Source organism: Orcinus orca, chromosome 20 (genome assembly GCF_937001465.1).
Source record: "Orcinus orca chromosome 20, mOrcOrc1.1, whole genome shotgun sequence".
NCBI lineage: Eukaryota > Metazoa > Chordata > Mammalia > Artiodactyla > Delphinidae > Orcinus > Orcinus orca.
In genome coordinates this window covers 27,707,187-27,727,620 of record NC_064578.1, presented here as the reverse complement: position 1 = coordinate 27,727,620, position 20,434 = coordinate 27,707,187, and the positions used below count along the sequence as shown (strand labels likewise).

The 20,434-nt window shown below is 55.7% G+C and overlaps 1 protein-coding gene and 1 long non-coding RNA gene across 5 annotated transcripts in view; one reads left to right on the top strand and one right to left on the bottom strand.

Annotated features, from left to right (window-relative positions):
• CPNE2 (copine 2) overlaps positions 1 to 20,434 on the top strand; it is a 52,512-nt gene that overhangs the window by 24,087 nt on the left and 7,991 nt on the right. For 3 of the 4 annotated variants that reach the window (XR_007474437.1, XM_033418991.2, XM_049703798.1), the window contains exons 4-14: positions 1,703 to 1,777; positions 3,681 to 3,752; positions 4,857 to 4,940; positions 5,230 to 5,319; positions 6,296 to 6,394; positions 6,918 to 7,004; positions 8,764 to 8,823; positions 10,101 to 10,234; positions 12,361 to 12,415; positions 17,223 to 17,274; positions 18,709 to 18,842. Coding sequence is in view for 3 of the 4 variants with exons in the window: in XM_033418991.2 (XP_033274882.1) it covers positions 1,703 to 1,777; positions 3,681 to 3,752; positions 4,857 to 4,940; positions 5,230 to 5,319; positions 6,296 to 6,394; positions 6,918 to 7,004; positions 8,764 to 8,823; positions 10,101 to 10,234; positions 12,361 to 12,415; positions 17,223 to 17,274; positions 18,709 to 18,842 (942 nt within the window). In the remaining variant the exon portion in view is untranslated. The remainder of the gene's footprint in view (positions 1 to 1,702; positions 1,778 to 3,680; positions 3,753 to 4,856; positions 4,941 to 5,229; positions 5,320 to 6,295; positions 6,395 to 6,917; positions 7,005 to 8,763; positions 8,824 to 10,100; positions 10,235 to 12,360; positions 12,416 to 17,222; positions 17,275 to 18,708; positions 18,843 to 20,434) is intronic. The other variant, XM_049703797.1, reaches the window with a different exon arrangement.
• Positions 7,665 to 8,776, bottom strand: LOC125962748 (uncharacterized). The gene is made up of 3 exons (XR_007474442.1): positions 8,510 to 8,776; positions 8,404 to 8,456; positions 7,665 to 8,321 (listed from the first exon to the last, which is right to left on the bottom strand). It is a non-coding gene; the product is annotated as an uncharacterized LOC125962748 (long non-coding RNA).

Below are 20,434 nucleotides of genomic sequence, written 5' to 3'. Positions count from 1 at the left end.
GTCCTGTTTTCCCGCCTGGCTCCCGAGGTGGCATCACAAATGCAGACAGCCTTGGGGGCCAGCAGGCACAGAAAGGGGGAAGTAGGCAGGTGGGGTTGGGGCCAGGCTGAAGTGTTCCCCTCGGAAGACACTGAGCACAGTGCCACACAGGAGTGGGGCGCCCTGTGGCCAGAGCTGCTCAGTGGTAGAAGTAAGCAAGTGTGGTCTTGACTTCCTGGGATGGGAGCATCTGACCAGCAACCAAGGCACCCACGATAGTCCCACTTGGTGGCTGGCTCACTGTGTGACCTTGGGCATCTTCCTTTCCCTCTGTGGGCCACATTTCCCCCTCCAGCTCACTCCTTGGTGAGCTTATGGAGGTTGCAGGGCTAAGAGCTCCTGATACAAGTTCCGGTCATTGTTAATGGCTATGTGCCCTAGGGCGAGCCCCACACCCTTCTGAGCCTCCCTTTCGCCATATTTTACTTGGGGATAGTGATGAGCTCTCTGCCCAGTCTATAGGGATGGTGGGTGAATAAAACGGAAAATGCTTCGAGAGGTTCTAGTGGAGACTGAAATGCCCTGGGCCTTCCAGGAGGTGATGTTCAATGAAAAAAGCAAGGGCCCAGCAGTTACGTAAGAAGTGGGGTGTGTCTCTCAGGGTCCCCGCCATGTGTCTACACCCTCAAAGGGTAACCGAGGAGAGAGCTTTAGGACCAGTGGGCAGGGGCAGGAACCGACAAGGGGTGAGGAAACCTTGACAGGGCTGACACCTGTCAGAAGCCCAGCCACCCCTAGCCTGGAGGGAGGGGCGGGGCAGGAAGTGGTGTTGCCAGGTCCTGGGGAGAGCTGTGGCCACCACGGGGAGGCCTCTGGACTGGAGCCGAGGCCACTGATGAGCAACAAAGCTTCCGCCAAGGCTCCGCCCAGCCCTTCTCCCCTCCTGCTCTCCTAGCTCCTGCTGGCACCCCCGTTGGCTGAACCCCAGCAAGCTATAAGACAGGGGAGCCAGGTGATGCAGTCCGCAGTGGCACAGAGAAGGTGGAGAAGGGCAGAGAGTGGACCTAGGGAGAAAAAGTAGCACAGGGAGACTAGGAACATGCTCACATTGGCACAAAGAAACACGGGCCTTTTCCCCAAGAAACAGAACTGTGGTGGCACAAGGAGGGTGTGGGAATGGGGTGTACAGAGACGGGTGGGAGGGAGACTTACAATGTGTTCCACTTGTCCTTTCTATATTGTATGGATCCTTGAACTCTGTGTGAATGTATTCACTATTCAAAGCAATGAAAGTACATAGGAGGAGTCAGGGTTTGATCCTCTCCATCAGGGATCACACCCTGAGGGAGGGTGGGGGTCTCTGGATGACTCTGGGGGAGGCAGTTACGTGGCTAACCTCCCTTCAGCAGTCTCCAGAAAGTGAGCCTTACAAGAGCCTTTTCCTGGGGACATCCAGGTCAGCAGAATCCGACTGCTGGGATTCTGTCCCAGCTGTGGGACCTCGGGCAAGTGTCTTAACCTCTCTGGGCCTCAGTTTCCTCAGCTGCCCGGTGGGGTTAGCAGTGGTTGCTGTCTGCCTCCCATGGCGGGGATCACGCAGGGGGAGGTTTAGCCAGCGCCTGGCATGGAGCATCGTGCTGTGAGCAGTGCCTGTTGAGGATTTTTTCCTCCCTGGGTCTCTTCCCCAGCCCTCAGAGTGAGTGCCTCTCCTCTCTCCCTCCAGATCGTCTCCAGCAAGAAGATCACTCAGCCTCTGCTGCTGATGAATGACAAGCCTGCGGGGAAGGGCCTGATTACGGTACCAGCCCCGCTCCCCGCTCTCTGCTCTCTGCAGGCCCCCCACACACTGCCCACTGCCCTCCCCCATCAATGGGCCACTTCACTGGCAGATAATCACCAGCTTTGTTTGGAGTAAAAAGGCCCAACTTACAACTTGGCAACAGGTCTCTTAGCAACGGGCTCCTGGCTCCACATATGATGTGTTGGGGCTGCCAAACCAGGGAGTGGGGGGCACTGCCAGGGGTGCCCACGGTGGCTCCCCAGGCAGGGGCGCTACTCCTCCTCCCTGGAGGCCTCCAGAGCCCTCCCTGCATCCACTCGCGGCACTGGCCTGTCGGGCGACTTTCAGGCGTTTCAGGGCCTTGCGCATCGGAACTCTGCTTGTGGCTGCAATGCGCAATGATACCTGCGATGCGCAGTGATCCCTGCGATGCGCAGTGATTCTTGCGATGCGCAGGCCCTTCGAGCGGCTGAGCTCTTCGGTCATTAGAATTCCGGAAGGCGGGGAAACCTGGTTTTACAGATGAGGGAACTGAATCCCAGAGAGGAAGTGCCCTTGGGCGGTTCAGCTAGTGAGGTTCGCTCCTAGATTGTCCCTCTTCAGAGCCTGTGTGACGCCAGGGGTTCTGGAGGGAGGAGGGCTGTACCTGTGTGTGTTCACAGGCTTTACTCCCCTGCCCTGGAGCCTTCCTGGCTTCCCACTGCCTGTGGAGCCATGCATTCCAGGCTGGGAGGGACCCAGCAGTCGCAGCTGTTTTTTACCCCGTTCATGTCCATGGCCTGTGTTCAAGGCAAACTGAATTCTTAGCATACCCTGCACTTACCCCAGGCCCTCATCCACTGTTCCTGCCACCTGGAATGTCCCCTCCCAGCCTCCCCCATCTCTTGGGGTTTAAAACCTCCCCATCTAAATGCCTTCACAAGCCAGCTGCCCTCCACGTGGAAGCCAGCCCAGAAGGACCCAACCCAGTGGGTATGCCAACCTCCAGCATTTCCAGCAGTTCGCCTCCAGACCTGGGTTCTGTCCTCCTGTGAAATGGGGGCAGTAATAGGGCCTACCCTATGGGGTTGTTGAGCAGGTCTCAGCTGGAGGGGGGGAAGGGGAAGGGGAGAAGGGGCCTCTAGCCTGGCCTCTGTCTGTGGTTCTCAGGGTCAAATAGTTCGTTAGGTGAGGCCATCCCAGAGGTGTGGGAGCAGAGGAAGTCCTAGCCGAGGGAGAGCCCTGCCCACTTGGGTTGCTGTTGGCCAGAGGGCCTTCCCTGCCACTCTGGGGAGGTGAGAGGAAGAGGCCCAGAGAGGGTAGATCGCAGCCTCGAGGTCACCCAGGTGGTGCATCACTGGCTGGCCTGGGGCAGAGGGCCATGGCTGATGGGGAGGGCGTGGAGGATAGATGAGTGGTGTGAGCTGATGAGACAGCAGAGAAGAGCTCGGGTGGTCCCTTGCCTGCCCTGGGCCTCAGTTTCCCTGGCTGCACAGTGCAGTTGTTAGAATTTCCGACACCTTGGTGTTTTGAGGTGGTTGTGTGTGCTCCCTGGATCTGCAGTGGGGACATGAGAGGGTCTGTCAGGCTGCTCGCTGGCCCAGAGCCTCTCTCTAGGGCTCAAGACCACCCTCCATGTTTGGTCCCTGCTTCATCCCCCCCGCCCACCATCTCATGGCCCATCTCTTGAGCCACATTGGGGTCACTTTCTGATTCCTCATATCCAGAAGGGTTATTACCCCCATCTTCCAGAAGATGGAAACTGAGGTTTGAGGAAGACGAGAGACTCGTCCCAGGTCACCTGGCACTACTCTTCCCCACCACTCCCCTCCTAGCCCTGGAGAATTGACTCCTGGGGCAACCTGTGTCCAGCCTGCCTGAACGGAGGCCAGAGGGAGTCTCAGGACAGACCCCGACCCCCGGCGTTCCTCTGGCCTTACAGATTGCTGCCCAGGAGCTTTCAGACAATCGGGTCATCACGCTGAGCCTGGTGGGCAGGAAGCTGGACAAGAAGGTGAGGCAGGCAAGGGAGGGGGCTTTCCATCAAGGAGCAGGAACCCTCCCCCAGCCCTGGGGTTGTGTGGCCTGGGGGTTCTGGCCACCACCTTCATTGCCCCTCCAGGGACAAGTCCATAGCACACGGCCCTCCTGCCACCCCAAATTAGGACTGCTTCACCACTGAGGTAGTGAGTTTCCTATCACTTAGAGATATTCAAGACATGGCTGGAAACCCACTCGTTGGGGCTCCCCATCCCACGTAGTGTAAATGCTAGGGTCCTTACAGTAACCTACAGGACCCCACCTGATGTGTCCTCAGCTCCCCCCGACTCCCTGACCTCACCCCTTCTGCATTCCCTACTTTCATTCTGTTTTAGCCAAATCAGCCTCTTCATTGTCCTAGGATTAAACCAGGCACCGTCCTGCCTCAGGACCTTTGCACTTGCTGTCTTTTCTGCCTGGGATGTTCTTTACCCTGAATATTCTCATGACAGGCCCCTCTCTCACCTCCATGTCACCTCCTAGTGAGGCCTTCCCTGAAATTGCAGTGGTCCCTGATATCCCGCCCCCTCCTCCTTTATTTGTCTCCTTAACACTAATTGCTGCCTCATGTGTATTACTTACTCATTTATTTTATGTCTCCCCCTCTTGAATATAGCCTCTTTAGAGTCCATGTTTGCTTAAATAAATGGAGTTTTAAAGGACTCTTCTGCTAGGATAGTTTCAGTTTTTCAGAATCCCACTAAAATGAATTAAAATCCCATCCTGCTGGGTGCCTCCCTCTGCCCTGGGAACAATCTCCCTCTTGACGTCCTGCCCCACTGAAGATGCTGGAATTGTAACGTCTACAGGCTCCAGGTCTTAGGGTCTCTGAGCCCAAGCTCTGGTAACCCCAGGATGGGGCAGTTTCTCCCGGGGCTGCTGCTTGGTCCCAGGGGGCTGCAACTGCCCTGGGCGTCTGCTGAGCCCTGCAGAGGCTGAGGGGAGAGGGGCCAGGCTGGCTCTGCCCACAGCCCTCACTCCTGACGCCAGGTGTGGGAGGCAGTGGGGCCACACCCCCACCCCATCTGAATCCGGTGGAATTATGCCTTCCTCACCCACATCCTCCCGCTTCCTCCAGGACCTCTTTGGGAAGTCAGACCCATTTCTCGAGTTTTATAAACCAGGAGGTGATGGCAAGTGGATGCTGGTCCACAGGACTGAGGTGGGTGTGTGGGGCTCCAGGGGTCTCTGAGCCAGTGGGTCTGTAGTCCAGCCACACCCAACAGCTCAGGACGGGGCTAGGCAGTCACAGCCCTGCGGTACACAGGAAAACCCAAACTGGCCCCTAAAGGACTTGTTCCCTCCCCATCACAGGGATGCTCACTTCCATCCCCAGAGGCATGGCTGTGGGTCTCTCCACCTTGCCACTCCCTGTCCCATTGGGCTGGCCCCACCCCAGAGCTGTACTGGCCCTGGGCCTGAGTTCACCCTTGCCTCTCACTGTCCTGCAGGTGATCAAGTACACTCTGGACCCTGTGTGGAAGCCATTCACTGTGCCATTGGTGTCCCTGTGTGATGGGGACGTGGAGAAGCCCATTCAGGTGAGGGGGGCTATGGGAACCCTGCTGCCCACCCTACCAGCTCTGGCCTCCTGGTTACCTGAGGCTTCCTGGGGGTGCCTTGGCAAAGCTCTGGAAAAAGAACCCTTGTGGGGGGAGGGGCAGGAGGCCTGAGTCCTTGTCCCAGGTCTGCCTGACCCTCTGAGTGATCTGGGCAGGGCCCTCATCTCTGTGATTCCCTTGTCTCAAATGGGAACAGAGTGACTGCTCTTTTTTTCCGGAGGGCTGTGTGCTGCTAGCTAGGATAATGAATGCAGAATCACCTTGGAAACAGCCAAGTGTTGTTGCTGTGATGAAGGTGATGATTACTAGTCTCTGAAAGCCCTAAGTCCTCAGGGGCCGTGTCTGAGAGCAGACGAGGTGGGGCGAGGCCCTGAGACCATGTAGGGATCCCCAGGCAGGGCACCAGGAAACTTGGGGTCTAGTTCTGGGTCTACTACTGCCACTGTGAGACTTTGGGCAAGTGCTTCCCACTCAAGGCCTCAGTTTACCCATCAGTACAATGGGTACAACAATTCCTGCCTTCCTTCTAGGAGTGTCATGGCAGCTAAGTTAGAGAGCATATCAAGCTGGGACTTTTTGTGCCCATCTCAGGAAAAAAATAGCAGTCTAGGGGAGGACTCCAGACCATGGCCCATGAGGCCAGGTGGGCCACCACCCAAGATAGATTAGCAGCCCAGTGTCAGGTGTGTGAGGTGTGCAGCTTCCTGTTCCAGAGGGAATGGCCTCCATTACTAGAGCGGGCACCCTTTCTCCTTTTCCCGGCAATCATGGAAGGCTTCCTGCAGGAGGCGGTTCAGGAGCTACCGGCATCATCCCAAGCCAGCTAGTCAGATCTGGAGGGGAGAGGGAGGTACCACCCCCCAAAAAAGGCATGGGATTTGCTCAGGGAGCTGAGAGGAGCTGGCGAGTGCCTCCTGTGGGGCAGCTCTGGGGTGACTCGCTGGACCCACTCCAGGTTATGTGCTATGACTATGACAACGACGGGGGCCATGACTTCATCGGTGAGTTCCAGACCTCGGTGTCACAGATGTGTGAGGCTCGTGACGGCATCCCGGTAAGATGTGCACATGTGCGTGACCCCAGGACCTCGGCAGGGGATGGGGAAGGGGCACAGGTTTTTGAATCAGGCAGACTGGGGCCCAGATCCCACCTCTCTGCCTTATGACCTTGAGCAAGACATTTAATCTCTCTGAGCCTCAGTTTCCCCATCTGTCAAGTGGAGGCAGAAGAGTAGAGTGGGAATTAAATGAGATTAAACAGGTAAAGCACCTAGTGCATAGTGAGTACTTGGGGGAGCTGTCTATTTAACTCTGAGAAGCCAGGCTCTGGGCAACAGTTCTGGGTGCATGAGTGGACATGACATGGATGAGTTGTCTGGGGATGGAGGGCAGATGCACATCTTCTGACCTTGGGCAGATATAGCTTGGCATGAGCCTAAGGTGGCAGGAAACATTTCTGGGGTGGGGGGCTTCCTGGAGGAGGCATGCTGCCCCTGTGGAGTAGATTCTGGGGCCCAGGAGAGGGTCAGTCCCCACAGAAGCCCCAAGCTGAGCTCCTCTTTCTTCTGTGTTGCCCAGCGGGAGTTTGAGTGTATCAACCCCAAGAAGAAGAAGAAGAAGAAGAACTATAAAAACTCGGGCATCATTATCCTGCGTTCCTGCAAGGTGAGCCAGCATGGGTGGGCACGGGGCACAGTCCCGGTTTGGGGTCACACAGAGGTATATCGCTGCACAAGAGACAGAGAGTTGGGTTTGGAGCCGGCAAGGCCTGGGTTCAAATCCTGGTTCTGCCATGTCCTGGCTCTGTGACCTGAGCTTAACCTCTCTGGGCCTCAGTCTCCTCATCTATAGAATGGGAAGGTTAACAAGATAAGCATGTAAAGTGTTAGTCTCATATCACATTCCTTTGTGGAAGTCAAGGAGGGCATGCGATGACCTTCCAGGGTTTCCTGGTTGGAGCGTAACTATAGGGAGTTACTGCTTCCCAGGCTTGCCCATTGCATGTTCAGCATCAGAGGGGCAGAGGATATCAGGCCAGGGTGACCTGTGCTCTGGCAGTGACACTAGTGAGGGCTGAGGTTACTGGCCCGTGGTGTAACTGGGGCCACTGAAGTCCACAAAGACAATGAAGTTTGCACCGGCAGTGGCCAGGCTGAGGTCAGGGGCCAGGCCCCCCTGGATATCTGGTGGCCACGTATCTGCTGGAATCAGGTAGAACGTTAAGGAAGGCAGCCCAGGCCAGAGCAGCAAGGACCCTGGGTGCTGGGCCTGAAGGTTCCAAGTCCTGGCACTCTCTCTACCAGCTGGCCAACCCCAGGCCTCAGTTTCCTTGTCTGGAGACTAGGATTTACGTGAGCATTCAGTGAGGTCACAACGTAGCAGTGCCCTGTAGAAGTTAAGCTGGCAGGTTGCAGCATCATGATTTCGGGTCCTTGTTTCTGAAACTTGGGTCATTCACATCCCTCTTCATGATTTTTTCCACCTGCCTTATTATGTTTTGTATTCAGCCCCTCCTCCCCCCATTTTGGTGTCTTTTTTTACTTAAATACATTTATTTTGAAAGGAACCTTTCTAACGCCACCAAAATTGGAAGGCCAGTATCCTTTGCCAAAAGGAGGCAAAGACCATCCAAACAAACCATGTTTCAGCAGCCTTATTAATTATTAATTTACAGCAGAAGGCCTTGAGCCAGAGGCCTGGCATCTCTCTGTTCAAAGTTGAGGTTGGTAAGGGCTACACTGGGCCCTGGGACACTGCCTGGACTCATCACGCGCGCGTGTGTGTGTGTGTGTGTGTGTGTGTGAGAGACACTGCCTGGACTCATCGTGTGTGTGTGTGTGAGAGAGACACTGCCTGGACTCATGCGTGTGTGTGTGTGTGTGAGAGAGAGACACTGCCTGGACTCATCATGCGTGTGTGTGTATGTGAGAGAGAGACACTGCCTGGACTCATCATGCGTGTGTGTGTGAGACACTGCCTGGACTCATCGTGTGTGTGTGTGTGTGAGAGAGACACTGCCTGGACTCATCGTGTGTGTGTGTGTGTGTGTGTGTGTGAGAGAGACACACTGCCTGGACTCATCATGCGTGTGTGTGTGTGAGAGAGACACTGCCTGGACTCATCATGCGTGTGTGTGTGTGTGTGTGTGTGTGTGAGTGTGTGAGAGAGACACTGCCTGGACTCATCATGCGTGTGTGTGTGTGTGTGTCCCACCTATTGGTAACCATTGCTCTGAGTGCTTTGTTATAGAGGGATTTGGGTTTTGTTGTAATCAGATCAGGTCCATCTGCCTTTTTCCGCCTCCTTGACCCCTGTCAGGGCACAGAGCAACAACTCCCCAAAGGTCATCTGTGGAGTGTGGCCAAGTGAAGGCGAGCCCTCAGGTACAGGGCAGGGGCCCACTCACCCCTCTGATTTCTTCCAGATAAACCGGGACTACTCCTTCCTGGACTACATCCTGGGAGGCTGCCAGCTCATGTTCACTGTAAGGCTCTCCCCCATCCCAGCCCACCCCAGTGAGGATCCTCCCTAAGGGCTTGGGCCATGATTGCAGCAGGAGGGACTTGGGATAAACTTCAGGAAGGATCCTCCCCAGGGCAAGGGGTGTGTCTGGCCAGAGGAGAGGGTATAGGTGGATGGGCCTGAGTCAGGGCTTAGCTGCAGGTCAGGGCCTGGCTGCCCAGCCCTCAGAATGTCACTGGTTACACTTCCTCAGAAGGAAAAAAAGCCAAATTCCTCCCCACTTCCCTTCCCGCCTCATCTGCTATGCCTTCATCCTTGCTCACTCAGCTCCGTCCACACTGATCCTCCCCCAACACACTAAGCTCTGCTCTGTCTTGGGGCTTTGCATTTGCTGTTCCCACTGCCTGGAATGCTCTTCCCCAGAACCTTCTCGGCTGCTGCCCTGCCATCCTGCAGGCTGTGACACAGAGGTCACCTCCCCCTGATGCCTCCTGTTCCTCGTCACTTCTCCTGTTTTATTATCTTCAGGGCACTCGCCACTCTGAATTTTCTTAAGTATTTTTCACTTGTCCCTGTCCCACTAGCAACTAGTGACTGTGAGTGTCCTGAGTGCGGGGCCACTGTTTTTTTTTTTTCCCTCCACCCTCGGTGTATCACTCAGTGCCCGGCACATAGCACCTGCTCAGTATATGCTCATTGGAAGAATGAATTGTCACTCTGCCGGTGGCCTGGAGTGTATGCCCCATAGACTTCTCCCGTTCCTCACCCGAAGGGGGGGCCTCAAGCCCAGAGGAGAACTCCTGCCAGGGTCCCATACTCTGCCCACCTCCCACCTAGCCTCCCTGCTCTCTATCACTGCTTCTGATCCCATGGGGGCTGGAAGTCATCTGCAGGACTATAAGGAGGTGCAGAGGATTGGCCTTGTTGACCTGTAACCCCACTGGTCACCACAGCCCCCCTCCCCTGCAGAGAGTGAAAAAAGGCCTCGAAATGGGAGTAGATGAGTGTGTGGGTTGGGACAGTGAGGGGGGAAAAGGAATTTGGGGCTGTAAGTTGGCTTTGTGTCACATCTGGGCAATAGACTATGCTTGGGCAACAGGGAGCCACAGACGGTATTAGAGCCAGAGGAGTAATACAGTCAGACAGTTTCCAGGTTTTGGACCATCTTTTGGAAGGGTGGGTCAGGGCTGGGAGATGAAGTGGGCTTCCTGTGTCCCATCAGCCTGTCTGTTCCCTGGAGGTGAGATAGGGAGCTGGAGTCTCTGACCACACTGGGTGGCCTTTTCCCCCACTCTGCAGGTTGGGATAGACTTCACAGCCTCCAATGGAAATCCCCTCGACCCTTCCTCTTTGCACTATATCAACCCCATGGGCACCAATGAATATTTGTCAGCCATCTGGGCTGTTGGGCAGATCATTCAGGACTATGACAGGTAAGCTTGGGGAGGGACTCTGACTAGTCAGCTTGGGCTCCATCCATCCTGGGAAGTTCAGCTTTTCAAAGCGAGAAGGGACCCAGAGATCATCAAACCTAGGAATGAGTAGCATAGGACATGCATGCAGTTACCTGTGCATACCTGTGGCAGACATTGCTAATCAACTGCTGATCTCTGACTTACTGAGCCCAGATCCATACTGAGATCCTTCTCCACACGGTACACCGAGTAAGAAAATGAGTCAGGATAGAAAATGAAATTTGTTTGCTATTGCTGCAACCTCCACTGTTAGAGCTGGGGGAAAACAGGCCTAGGATGTAGATAGAGAATTTATCCAAAGTCACCCAGATCAAGGAACTGGAACTCAGACATTTTGATTCCTGTACCCGCCACCTAATGGTCTAACAGTCTCACTCCTGTTGGGAACTTCAGAGGAGCAGCCAGCATGTGTGGATCCTCTTCCCATGACCACGCTTCCTGGAGATCTTTGGGTGGGGTGGGGACAGTGGAGAGTCAGGGAAAGCTGTATAGAGGGTGTGGCCACCAACAGGCTGGGCCAGATGCAAAGTCAAGAGGGCCTTGGAGGATCCAGAAGTCACATGAGGGTTGTGATGTCATTGTCACAGATGATGCTTGTTTGGACCTCCAGATCAGAGTGTGGAATGACCAGGAGGACACATGGGGAGCAGGGGAGAAAGGAGCAGGTCCCACAAATTTGGTAGGAACAAGAGCAGGCTCAGGAATCCTGTGTGCACTTCAGCCTCCTTGAGAGAGGCAGCCTAAGGTGCAGCTTCTGACTCCCAGGGGGCTCAGGGCCTAAGGGGTGGCTGTGACCCCAGGCCACACTAAGAGAGGTACGGCATGCAGAGCAGGGGAGGTGGAAGTCCCCACCTGCATGGTCGGGTGGAGGAGCCTGCTGTTGCTGCTCCAGAGACCCTTGTATCCAGCTACCCACTCAGCCCCTTTGCTGAGCCTTCTCATGGGCATTCAGGCGTTACTGGACACTTGCTCCACCCCTACCCCTCTTACCCTCTTCCCCATCTCAGGGAGAGGCACTACCACTCACTGAAAACCCTTCACTTCCTTTCTTTCCCTCATCTCCCCCATCATTCCTTCAGGAAATCCTTTCAAAATATGCTTGAATCCAGCCTCTTCTCCCACCCCTACTGCTACCAGCCTGTTTGAGCCACCATCACCTCCTGCCCAGAGCGGTTCAGTAACCTTCTCACTGGTCTTCCTGCTTCTGCCCTAGTCCCTGACAGTTTGTCCTCCATACAGCAGCCAGGGGATTCTTCAATAAATACATGTTGAATGAATGAACAAATGAGATACAGTCCCTGCCCTCAGGGAGATCCCATTCGAGGAGGAAGATAGGGAAGAAATCAGTGGGGTTCCAAGAGACCAGTTTACATGTGAGACAGGAGCTATGGGAGCACCAAAGAGAGAGGCATCCTGGGGTCTCAGGGAAACCCACAGAGAATGGGCCATTTGAATTGGGCCTTAGAGGATGAGTAGGAGTTTGCCACAGGGAACAGATTGGGAGAGGTAGTTCAAGAAGGGGTGCAGTAGGATTGAAGTTGGAGCGTGAAGATGCCCTGTGTGTTTGGGGAACAGTGAGTAGCCAGTGGCCAGGGCTGGGGGAGTGGGGAATGAGGGAGGGCAGGTAGAAAATGAGACTAGGCTCTTGGGCTAGATGATGAAGGGTCTTGAATGCCAAGCCAGTGTTCTCATTTTAGAATTTTTCCCAGCCATAAAAGGGACGTCAAGAAACAGCCAGTACATTTCACTTGCATCATGACTGTGGTTTAGTGATTGCCAAGGTCCCCGTTTGAGAAGGATCTAGAAGCTGTACTCAGGCCCATGGTTAGGAGTGCTGTGGTTGATTAGCAATGTCTGCCATAGGTGTCAAGCCTTTTATTCACCAGATACCCAGAAGTGGGTTTGGGCTCAATAGATATTCAAACAGAGCTTTTTCTAGAGGTGGTGAGCTTTTTCTTTTTGTCTGTGGAGGTATGCAAGGCAGAGTGGGCCCAGCCCTGGGTAGGGGGTTGGGAGGGTGAGCGTGGGTAGATGAGGCCCCGTCTGGTTGTCTCATAGTATTTTTTTCTCCTTTCTCTGATTAGTGATAAGATGTTTCCAGCTCTTGGCTTTGGGGCGCAGTTACCCCCAGACTGGAAGGTAAGTGAAGCCAGACTGTTTTCCTTTTGGCTGAGATGGGATTTGCATGTATGGCCTCTCTGGGATCTGCTTTGGAAAGGTTGGGCTATGGCCCAGCTGCCCTGCCTTCTCTGCGTTTACCCCAAACCCACACGCATTTCTCAGCCTGAACCTCGTGCAGGCAGTGGGGCTAGAACAAGGAATAAGTTATGATATCCGTCCCCTGGTACCCCAGTCAGGTGGGGAAGATGCTAGATTTAGCAAATAAAAATACAGGATACCCAGTTAAGTTTGAATTTCATATAAACAAGTTGTTTAAGTATGTCCTAAATATTGCCTGGGACATACTTAAACTAAAAAATTATCCATTATTTATCTGAAATTCAAATTTAACTGGGCATCCTGTATACTGTCTGGCAGCCCTAAAGACAGGCAGTGTCATCAGTGCTGAACGGGGCAGCAGTCCCTAGAGGAGGGCCCCAACCTGGCCTGGGGGTATCAGGAAGGCTTCCTGGAAGAGGTCAGGTCTAAGCCAAGAGGGTAAAGGAGAGTAGGAGTTCGCAGAGTGACTTGAGGTGGTGATGTGGCAGGTAGAGTTCAGGGCAGAGAGAATAGCCTGTGCAAAGTCTGGGAGGCAGAGGGAGCAGGGTAGTTGGAAGAACTGAAAGAAGGTGGGCGTGATGAACTCTCCATGAAAGATGGGCGGGTTGGGGAGAGATGTGGCTGGAGAGGTGGGGAGCCAGCCGTGCAGCAAGCAATGGGTGGGTCTACATGGGGTGTTATTGGCATTTTTGAAGGCTCACTCTGGCTGCTGAGTGGGGACTGGCTGGGGTGATGGTGGGCAAGATGGAGGGATGGAGAGAAGGGACAATGTCCATTACAGGTGAAGAAACAGAGGCTCAATGACTTGTCCCAGGTTACGTTCAAAACAGGGAGCCTGAATTCCATCTGGGCAGGTGGACTCCCATGTCTGTTCTCAGAATGTGCTACCCTTCTGATGAGAAGCCTGGGGCTGTGGGCATAGAGGACTCCTCAATCTACATGTATGTCAGCCAGCGGCCCCTCTTGTCTGCCCTGCTGTTGTACCACATGCTGTTTCCAGAGTGAGCGTTCCCCTCACATCCTCTCCGGAGAGGGCAGTTTTCACCTAGAATTTCAGGGAGTGGCTCTGTGGCCTGCTGGCCATTGTATGGTAGGGGGCAGGACCCTGTGGGACCACAGCTGGGCCTCTGGGCAGACACGGTGATGCCACTGGGGGCAGGGCGGGCTGGTGCAGCCAGGCCCAGCACTATCTCGTTGCTAGGACACCAGCCAGCTTCCGAAGAACTCTGGCTGAATGAGATGTTTTCTTGTGCAAAAGCCTCCTTGGAAATGTCACAGGGCAATTCTGGGGAGGCTGGGGCTTGGCCAGGCTGGAGTGCCCGGTGGTGCCAGGAGGGATGCTGGAACGAGGCTTGGAAAGGGCAGATGCTCTATCCCACCTCCCCCTGCTGCTGGAGCTGGCCAGACCTGGCCCCTCACCTTCCCTCTCATTCTAACTCACCTTGCCGTGCCACATGAACCTTCTTCTGTTCGTTCCTACCTCAGGGTCTTTGCATGTGGTCTTCCCCTGGCCTTTTGCCCCCTTTCACTGACTTCCCATTGCTGCTGCTTAGCCGAGAGATCATTTCCTCTAGAAGGACTACCTTGAGCGTGCGCACGTGGGGCCCCTCCTCCCTGCCTCGGAACTTTGTGGTCACTTTGTATGTGTTGATTTGCTCATTGTCTCAGGGAGGGCACTTGGTCTCCTTCTTGCTGTGTCTGGCTCCAGGCATGCAGTACGTGATTGTTGACAGTAAATTTGGGGCCCAGGGGCCTGAGCAGGCAGAGGTGTTGTTTCTCTGAGTGTGGGAAGTTGGAAGGAGCGTGCCACTCAGCTGCCTGCCCTCAGGACCTCAGTCCCTCCCTGGGCCTGATCCAGGTGAGCCCCAAGAGGACCCCTGACCTGGGTAGTGGCTGAGGGACTCAGGAAACATTGGCCTTTCAAAATGAGCCAGAGTTGGTCAGATGAAGAGAGGGATCAGGCTGAAGGACAGGCCTGCACAAGGTCTGGGGTGGAGAGGAGCACAGTTTATGACTCTCCCCACTTTATAGATGGGAAAACTGAGGCTCAGAGAGGATGGTCACTCTGAGATCCCTTCGACTCTCTCCATGCCACCATCTACTGCCCTGCCAGGACCAGAGGGAACAGCCTCTTAAGTAACTCAAGACCATGGGCTGGGCCTGGCCAGGTGGGGTGAACGGGACCATTGATCGTCAGAAGGCAGCAGGGAGTCCCAGGGCAAAGACCTGTGGCTGGCCAGTCCCCAGGGGCCCCTAATCGGCTTGGGGTGGCCTCCAGGAAGCTTGTCGTGTTTGCTGGCATTTCTCGGGCAAACTAGGGCAGCAAGTGTGGGAGGGGGCTGGGCTGCTACAGACAACGTGAACTCCTGTCCCCCAGATCTGGTCCCGGCTCTGCTGTGGCTCACTCGTGTGACCTGGGCATTCCTTGGCCCCCTCTGAACCTCAGTTTTTCCACCTGTGAAGTGGAGCTGCTGGGTGGAGTAGATGACTTGGGAGGCCTCCAGGGTAGATGGGTAACCTCCCACAGCCCCACCCACTTGACCACCAGGCCCCACTCTCCCCTTAATAGAGGAAGAAAAATGGAGAAGTTAGAATTTGGGTGGCTGAGAAAACAGAATATTAATCCATCCCTATCAGGAGGGGGCTTTTCCCCCTTGGTCTGTAAAATCTCCTAAAATCTGATTTTGCAGGAAGTTGTTGGCCCAAGGGAGGCCTGTTTCCCTGGCAACCATTTTCCTCTCTCAGCCCCCTCTGTACAAGCCCCCCTCTTAGTCACTATAGAGGCTCATGAAGTTTCCATGGCAACAAGGACCTCCAGCCCCCACACCTGGAGCCTGGGCTGGGGACAGGGTGAAGAGGGCCCCTGGGTAGGAACAGGGCCCAAGAGGGGCATCAGGGGAATGGCTCCATGTCAAGCACTTAGGGCTGAGGGAGCAAAGAACAGAAAAGCCCATTCCCCTGAACAGGTAGGGGTCTTCTCCTCAGGCTGCCAGGCACAGGGCAGTGATGGGGTGAATTCCTCTGCTGAGTCCTTCCCGTCTTGGCCCAGAAGGGCTCCCCAAGGTCAGCGGCCCAACCCCTTTACCAGGTTTGAGGGACCTGGGCCTCAGGTCTGTTCTTCTGTGTGGCCTCAGCACCTGACTTCCCCTCTCTGGGCCTCAGTCAGTTTACTTGTAAAATGCGGATGTCGGGCTCGGTAGGGCCTCCCAGCACCCCTCTGCAGTGTCTCGGAGCTAAAGCGTCTGCCTGGGATTTGCGCCTGGACTGGAGCGCTCCTCCAGCCTCCGAGGGTGGGGGTCCCTCCCCCCTGGACATCTCTTGACCCTCCCATTTAAACTCCTCAGGGGAGGAACACCTTCTCGGGTTAGTGGGTTTATGGATTGTGAGCTCAGGAGGCAGCCTGATTTCAGTTCTAGTCCCAACTCTCCCCTTCAGTAAATGGGGGAACATTCTGGTCCATTCTGTCTTGGTTTTACATCAGAAAAAGGGAGTAATACCAGGCCTTTGTCTGTTGGATTGTTGCAAGGAAGGAGTGAGGGGATGCTAGCAAAGCCCTGAACGTAGACTGTGGCACACGGTTCACAGGGAAGGGGCCGAGTGGGGGTTTTGACGGAGGCAGCAGGGGAGGGAGAGAGGATGGTCCTACCATCTGAGCTCTGGCCTCTCCTGAGGCCCTGGGTTCTGCAGCCACTGAAGTCTGACCCACAGTCCTGAATGGGGTCTAGTTATCAGTCCCTCTGTAGGCCAGCGGCATCCGGGAGTGTGCAGGGTCAGCCTCTGATGATGCCCCCGGGCTAGGGGCTGGGTCTGTAGGAACTGGGACAGGGCTCTCTATTCCCTGCCCTTCTGGCCCCATTATGCTTCCTGATCCCCCAGTCCAGCTGTAAGTGGGTTGTCAGCTAAGCCCCAGTTTGGCTCGCTGGCATAAGGTGGGCTCCCTTCCAAGCACTCGTGCTTATTAGTAGGGTGGGGGAAAGCACTCAAAGCCTGAAGAAGTGGAACTCTAGTTATAGCCCCACCACAGTAAAAGCAGGTGATGAGGGAGCACTCCAACTGCTCCTTGAACCCGCCACCCTCAGATGCATCTCCACCCTACTCAAGGACTCTTTCTTTTCCCCCCGGCTGCTTTGGGTCTTCGTTGCTGCCTGTGGGCTTTCTCTAGTTGCGGTGAGTGGGGACTACTCTTTGTTGCAGTGCGCATGCTTCTCGTTGCAGTGGCTTCTCTTGTTGAGCTCTAGGCGTGCGGGCTTCAGTAGTTGTGGCACGTGGGCTCAATAGTTGTGGCTTTCGGGCTCTAGAGCGCAGGCTCAGTAGTTGTGGCTCAGGGGCTTAGTTGCTCCGCGGAATGTGGGATCTTCCCGGACCAGGGCTTGAACCCGAGTCCCCTGCATTGGCAGGCGGATTCTCAACCACCGCACCACCAGGGAAGTCCCTAGGGACTCTTATAGTGGGGGCGAGGAGGCATAGACAGCCCTGACCCCCCGGAAGAGATTGGGGTGGTGTGGAAGTTTCTGTTTCTTCTGTTACTGAGGGTGGTTAGGCCTGTCTGTGGGTCAGACCCAGTAGTGGAGGTGAAAGCAGATGCAGGGGTATCAGTAGCCTTGACCTGGGGTCAGGGTGGCAAAGAGCCAGGTTCCCTCAGAGGGAGCCTTGCCTGGCAGCAGGTGGGCCTGGGCCCAGGTTTGGGCCAGGAGGCTTTCAGCTCATCATTTTCTCTGCATTTCAGGTCTCCCATGAGTTTGCCATCAACTTTAACCCCACCAACCCCTTCTGCTCAGGTGAGTGTCAAGCCCACCTGCATCTGCCCTGGGTTTACGCCAGGCCTGGCCATCTCCCTGGGCAGATGCGGGGGAGGAGTAGTGGTTTCTGTTCTTTTCTCTCCCCTCCCCTTGCACTTGCTCAGTGTGGCAGATGGGGAGAAGCTGGAATTTGGAGTCAGGTGGCCCTGGATTCAAGGCCAGCTGCTGCCCTTTTCTGGCTGTGTGACCTCGGAGAGATCACTGCACCCCACTGGGCCTCTGCCTCCTCACCTCCCTCAAGGAGGTGTGATACCAGGGTAGCTCACCTCACTGGGTGGTCAGGTGAGAATTAAGGGAAGTGCTGGCATAAAGCCCTGTGTAGACCAGGAGGAGGTGAGAGCAGCAAATTACACACCTGCCTCTCACCTCCCTTCTGCCCTCACTGGGAGGGCCCATTCTTGTCCTGCCCCACCGTTTCCCCACCTTCCACAGGGAGCCTTGGCACCTAAGGACTGAGCATGGCCTGGGCGGGGGTGCTGGGCAAGAGGGAGGGGCAGGCAGTGTACGTGGTGTCTGTGCTCTCCCTGCCCCAGGCCTAAGAGGACTTCTGAGCCTCCCAGAGTCAGTTAAGAAACAGTGAAAGAGAAGGGGCTCCCAGGTGGGTATGGAAGAGGGTGGTTCCTGACACCATGAGAGCTTTCAGCCTAGGACTTGCCTTGGGCGTAGCATCTACCTTCCCTGGGAATCCCTGAAGCTGGGTCAGGTTTGTACTTGGAAGGGAAATGCATCAAGTCACCACGATGGGGATGATGCTGTAACTCAGAAGCCATGGGCCTCTGTTGGCTGAAAGCGTGGCCCTGTCCTCCTGCTGGGGCCTGTCTGGTTTGGAGTAGGTCTGCCGAGATGTTTTATCCAAGTTCAGATTGGTCAACCTCATCTCTGGCCAGAGGCCTTCTGGACAGGACAGCAGAGCAGGGGGGTATTCTTAGCCTTGTAACGGTGGCTATTTACAGAGCACCTACTGTCTGCAGAGCTGTGCAAGCATCTCAGTTCCCCCAGCAACCCTGAGAAGCCATAGCGTGTCCAGAATGGACCTCCAGGTGGCTCCCTGTGACCCCAAAGTATTACCGCAGGTTCTGCCCGTGCCTTCGCTGGGAGGAGCCTGCTGGACACCCTCCTGCCAGCTTCCCGAGGGTGTAGATTACTAGTCTCCTTGACAGACAAGGAAACAGGCTTAAATAACTTCCCCCAGATCCCACAGCTAAGAAGTGGTAAAGGCAGGAATTAGAACTAAGGTCAGACTCCACGTTCAGGGCTCTTTACACCACTCTGGCCCTGCCCTCCGGAGCTTCCAGTACCACAGGGCCCAGACTGGCCACGGCAGGGGGCATTTGGGGTGGGCAGCAATTGGGATGAGAGTGGGTGCAGGGTCAGGGAGGGCCTGGCTGATCCAGAGTCTTCTCCCCGAGGCAGGCGTGGACGGCATCGCCCAGGCATATTCGGCTTGCCTGCCCCACATCCGCTTCTACGGTCCCACCAATTTCTCTCCTATCGTCAACCACGTGGCCCGGTTTGCGGCCCAAGCCACGCAGCAGCAGACAGCCATGGTGAGTAGGTGATCACTGGCGTGGACGTGCAGGATAGGGCTGGCACAGGCTGGGCCTTCCCTGCCAGATGGAGGTCTGTCCTTCCTACCCTACCCACCCGTGGGGCTGGCTGGCGAGCTGGATGTTCTTCCTCCCCTTGTTCTAAAATCCGAGGTGAGCCCCGGCCTCTCCACCTTAGTTTACTAGCAGGGATGGGAAGGGGGTTGAAAGCAGCTCAACTTGACTGGTTCTGGATTCCTGGAGCACAGACTCCAGGACAGACAGCAATTCCATCCGTTCGGTGCTTAGTAGGAAATAGGGGCTGTGATTAATGGGAAGTGCCTCCAGGCAGAGGGAAACCCGGAGACTGTAGTCCCTGCAGCCCTCAGGCTGACCCTCTGGGCCACCCAGTTCCCATTAGAGCAGCCGCCACCTCACGCTGAAGGGTTTGGAACCGTCTGGCCCGGGTCCGGCGCTCAGTGACGAGGGTCAAGCCTGAGGCTGCCAGGGCTGCTGTGTGGCATCTGGAATATATGGCAAACGGCCATCCTGGGCAGCTGCATCCCAGGTCCTCTCCCTGCACCTAGCTCCAGGCCCAGTGCTGGAGTCACCAAGGGTCACCTTGCCCACCTCGCCTGCCATCCACCAGCCCCTGCCCCAGGGCTACGGCCCCGAGGAGCTGAGCCAAGTCTGGGAACCCAGCACCCGGCCCTAGGGTGGTGGAGCCCGGGCTGGGACGTGGGTCCAACTCCCACCTGACCAGGCCCCCGAGCCACCGCCACAGCCTCTGCCCCTGTGTGGGCTTCCTCCTCCCCTGGAAGGAAAGGGTTGCTGCACAAGTGCTGAAGTCCTTTCCTGACTGTCCTTTTCACTCTGCCTCCAAAATACTATCCTCAACTCGCTCGCTTCCCCATTACCACGGCCACTGTCATCTCTCATTGGACACCACGGCCGTCCCCTCACCCCTCTTGCCCCTCCTATCCATGCTCCTGCTAGAGGGTCCTTTAACTGTGCACATCAGATCCTACCCCCTCCTGGCCTCTCCTTCCCGCAACCCCACACCCCTTCCTTTACTTGTGACCATTCCACCACTGACCTTGTTCCCATTCCTCAAAGACACCAAGCTTGTCTCCCAGCAGATCCTTTGTTCTGCCGTCTCTTCTGCTTGGAGGTTCTTCTCCTCTCTCCCTGGCTTGCTCTGTCCCATCCCTCAGTGTCCCTCAAACGCCACCTCCCTGCAGCCTTCCTTGCCCACCCACCTGAAACCTATCTCCTGCCTTCTCTGTTTATTCCCGTCTGGACTCTGATGACGGTGGCAACATCTCCTTCACATACTCCACGTTTCTGTCTACTGGGTGTCTCCCTGGTTGGCCTCTCAGCCCCACAGTGTTGTCCGTCATCTACTTGGTGGCCCATGCTGTGGCAGACGCTCGTGTTCTGGGAACGGATGGATTTAAGTTGGCCCCTTTTGTGTGCTGTGCACTGTGCGAGGAGCTGGGAAGAGGTGACTCAGCCAGGGCCTCTCTCAGAAGGAAAGGAACCTGGTCCCATTGGGACTGCCCAGAGGAGGGAGGCACCTGCTCAGTCACTGAGGTAGAGGTTGCCTTCCCGAA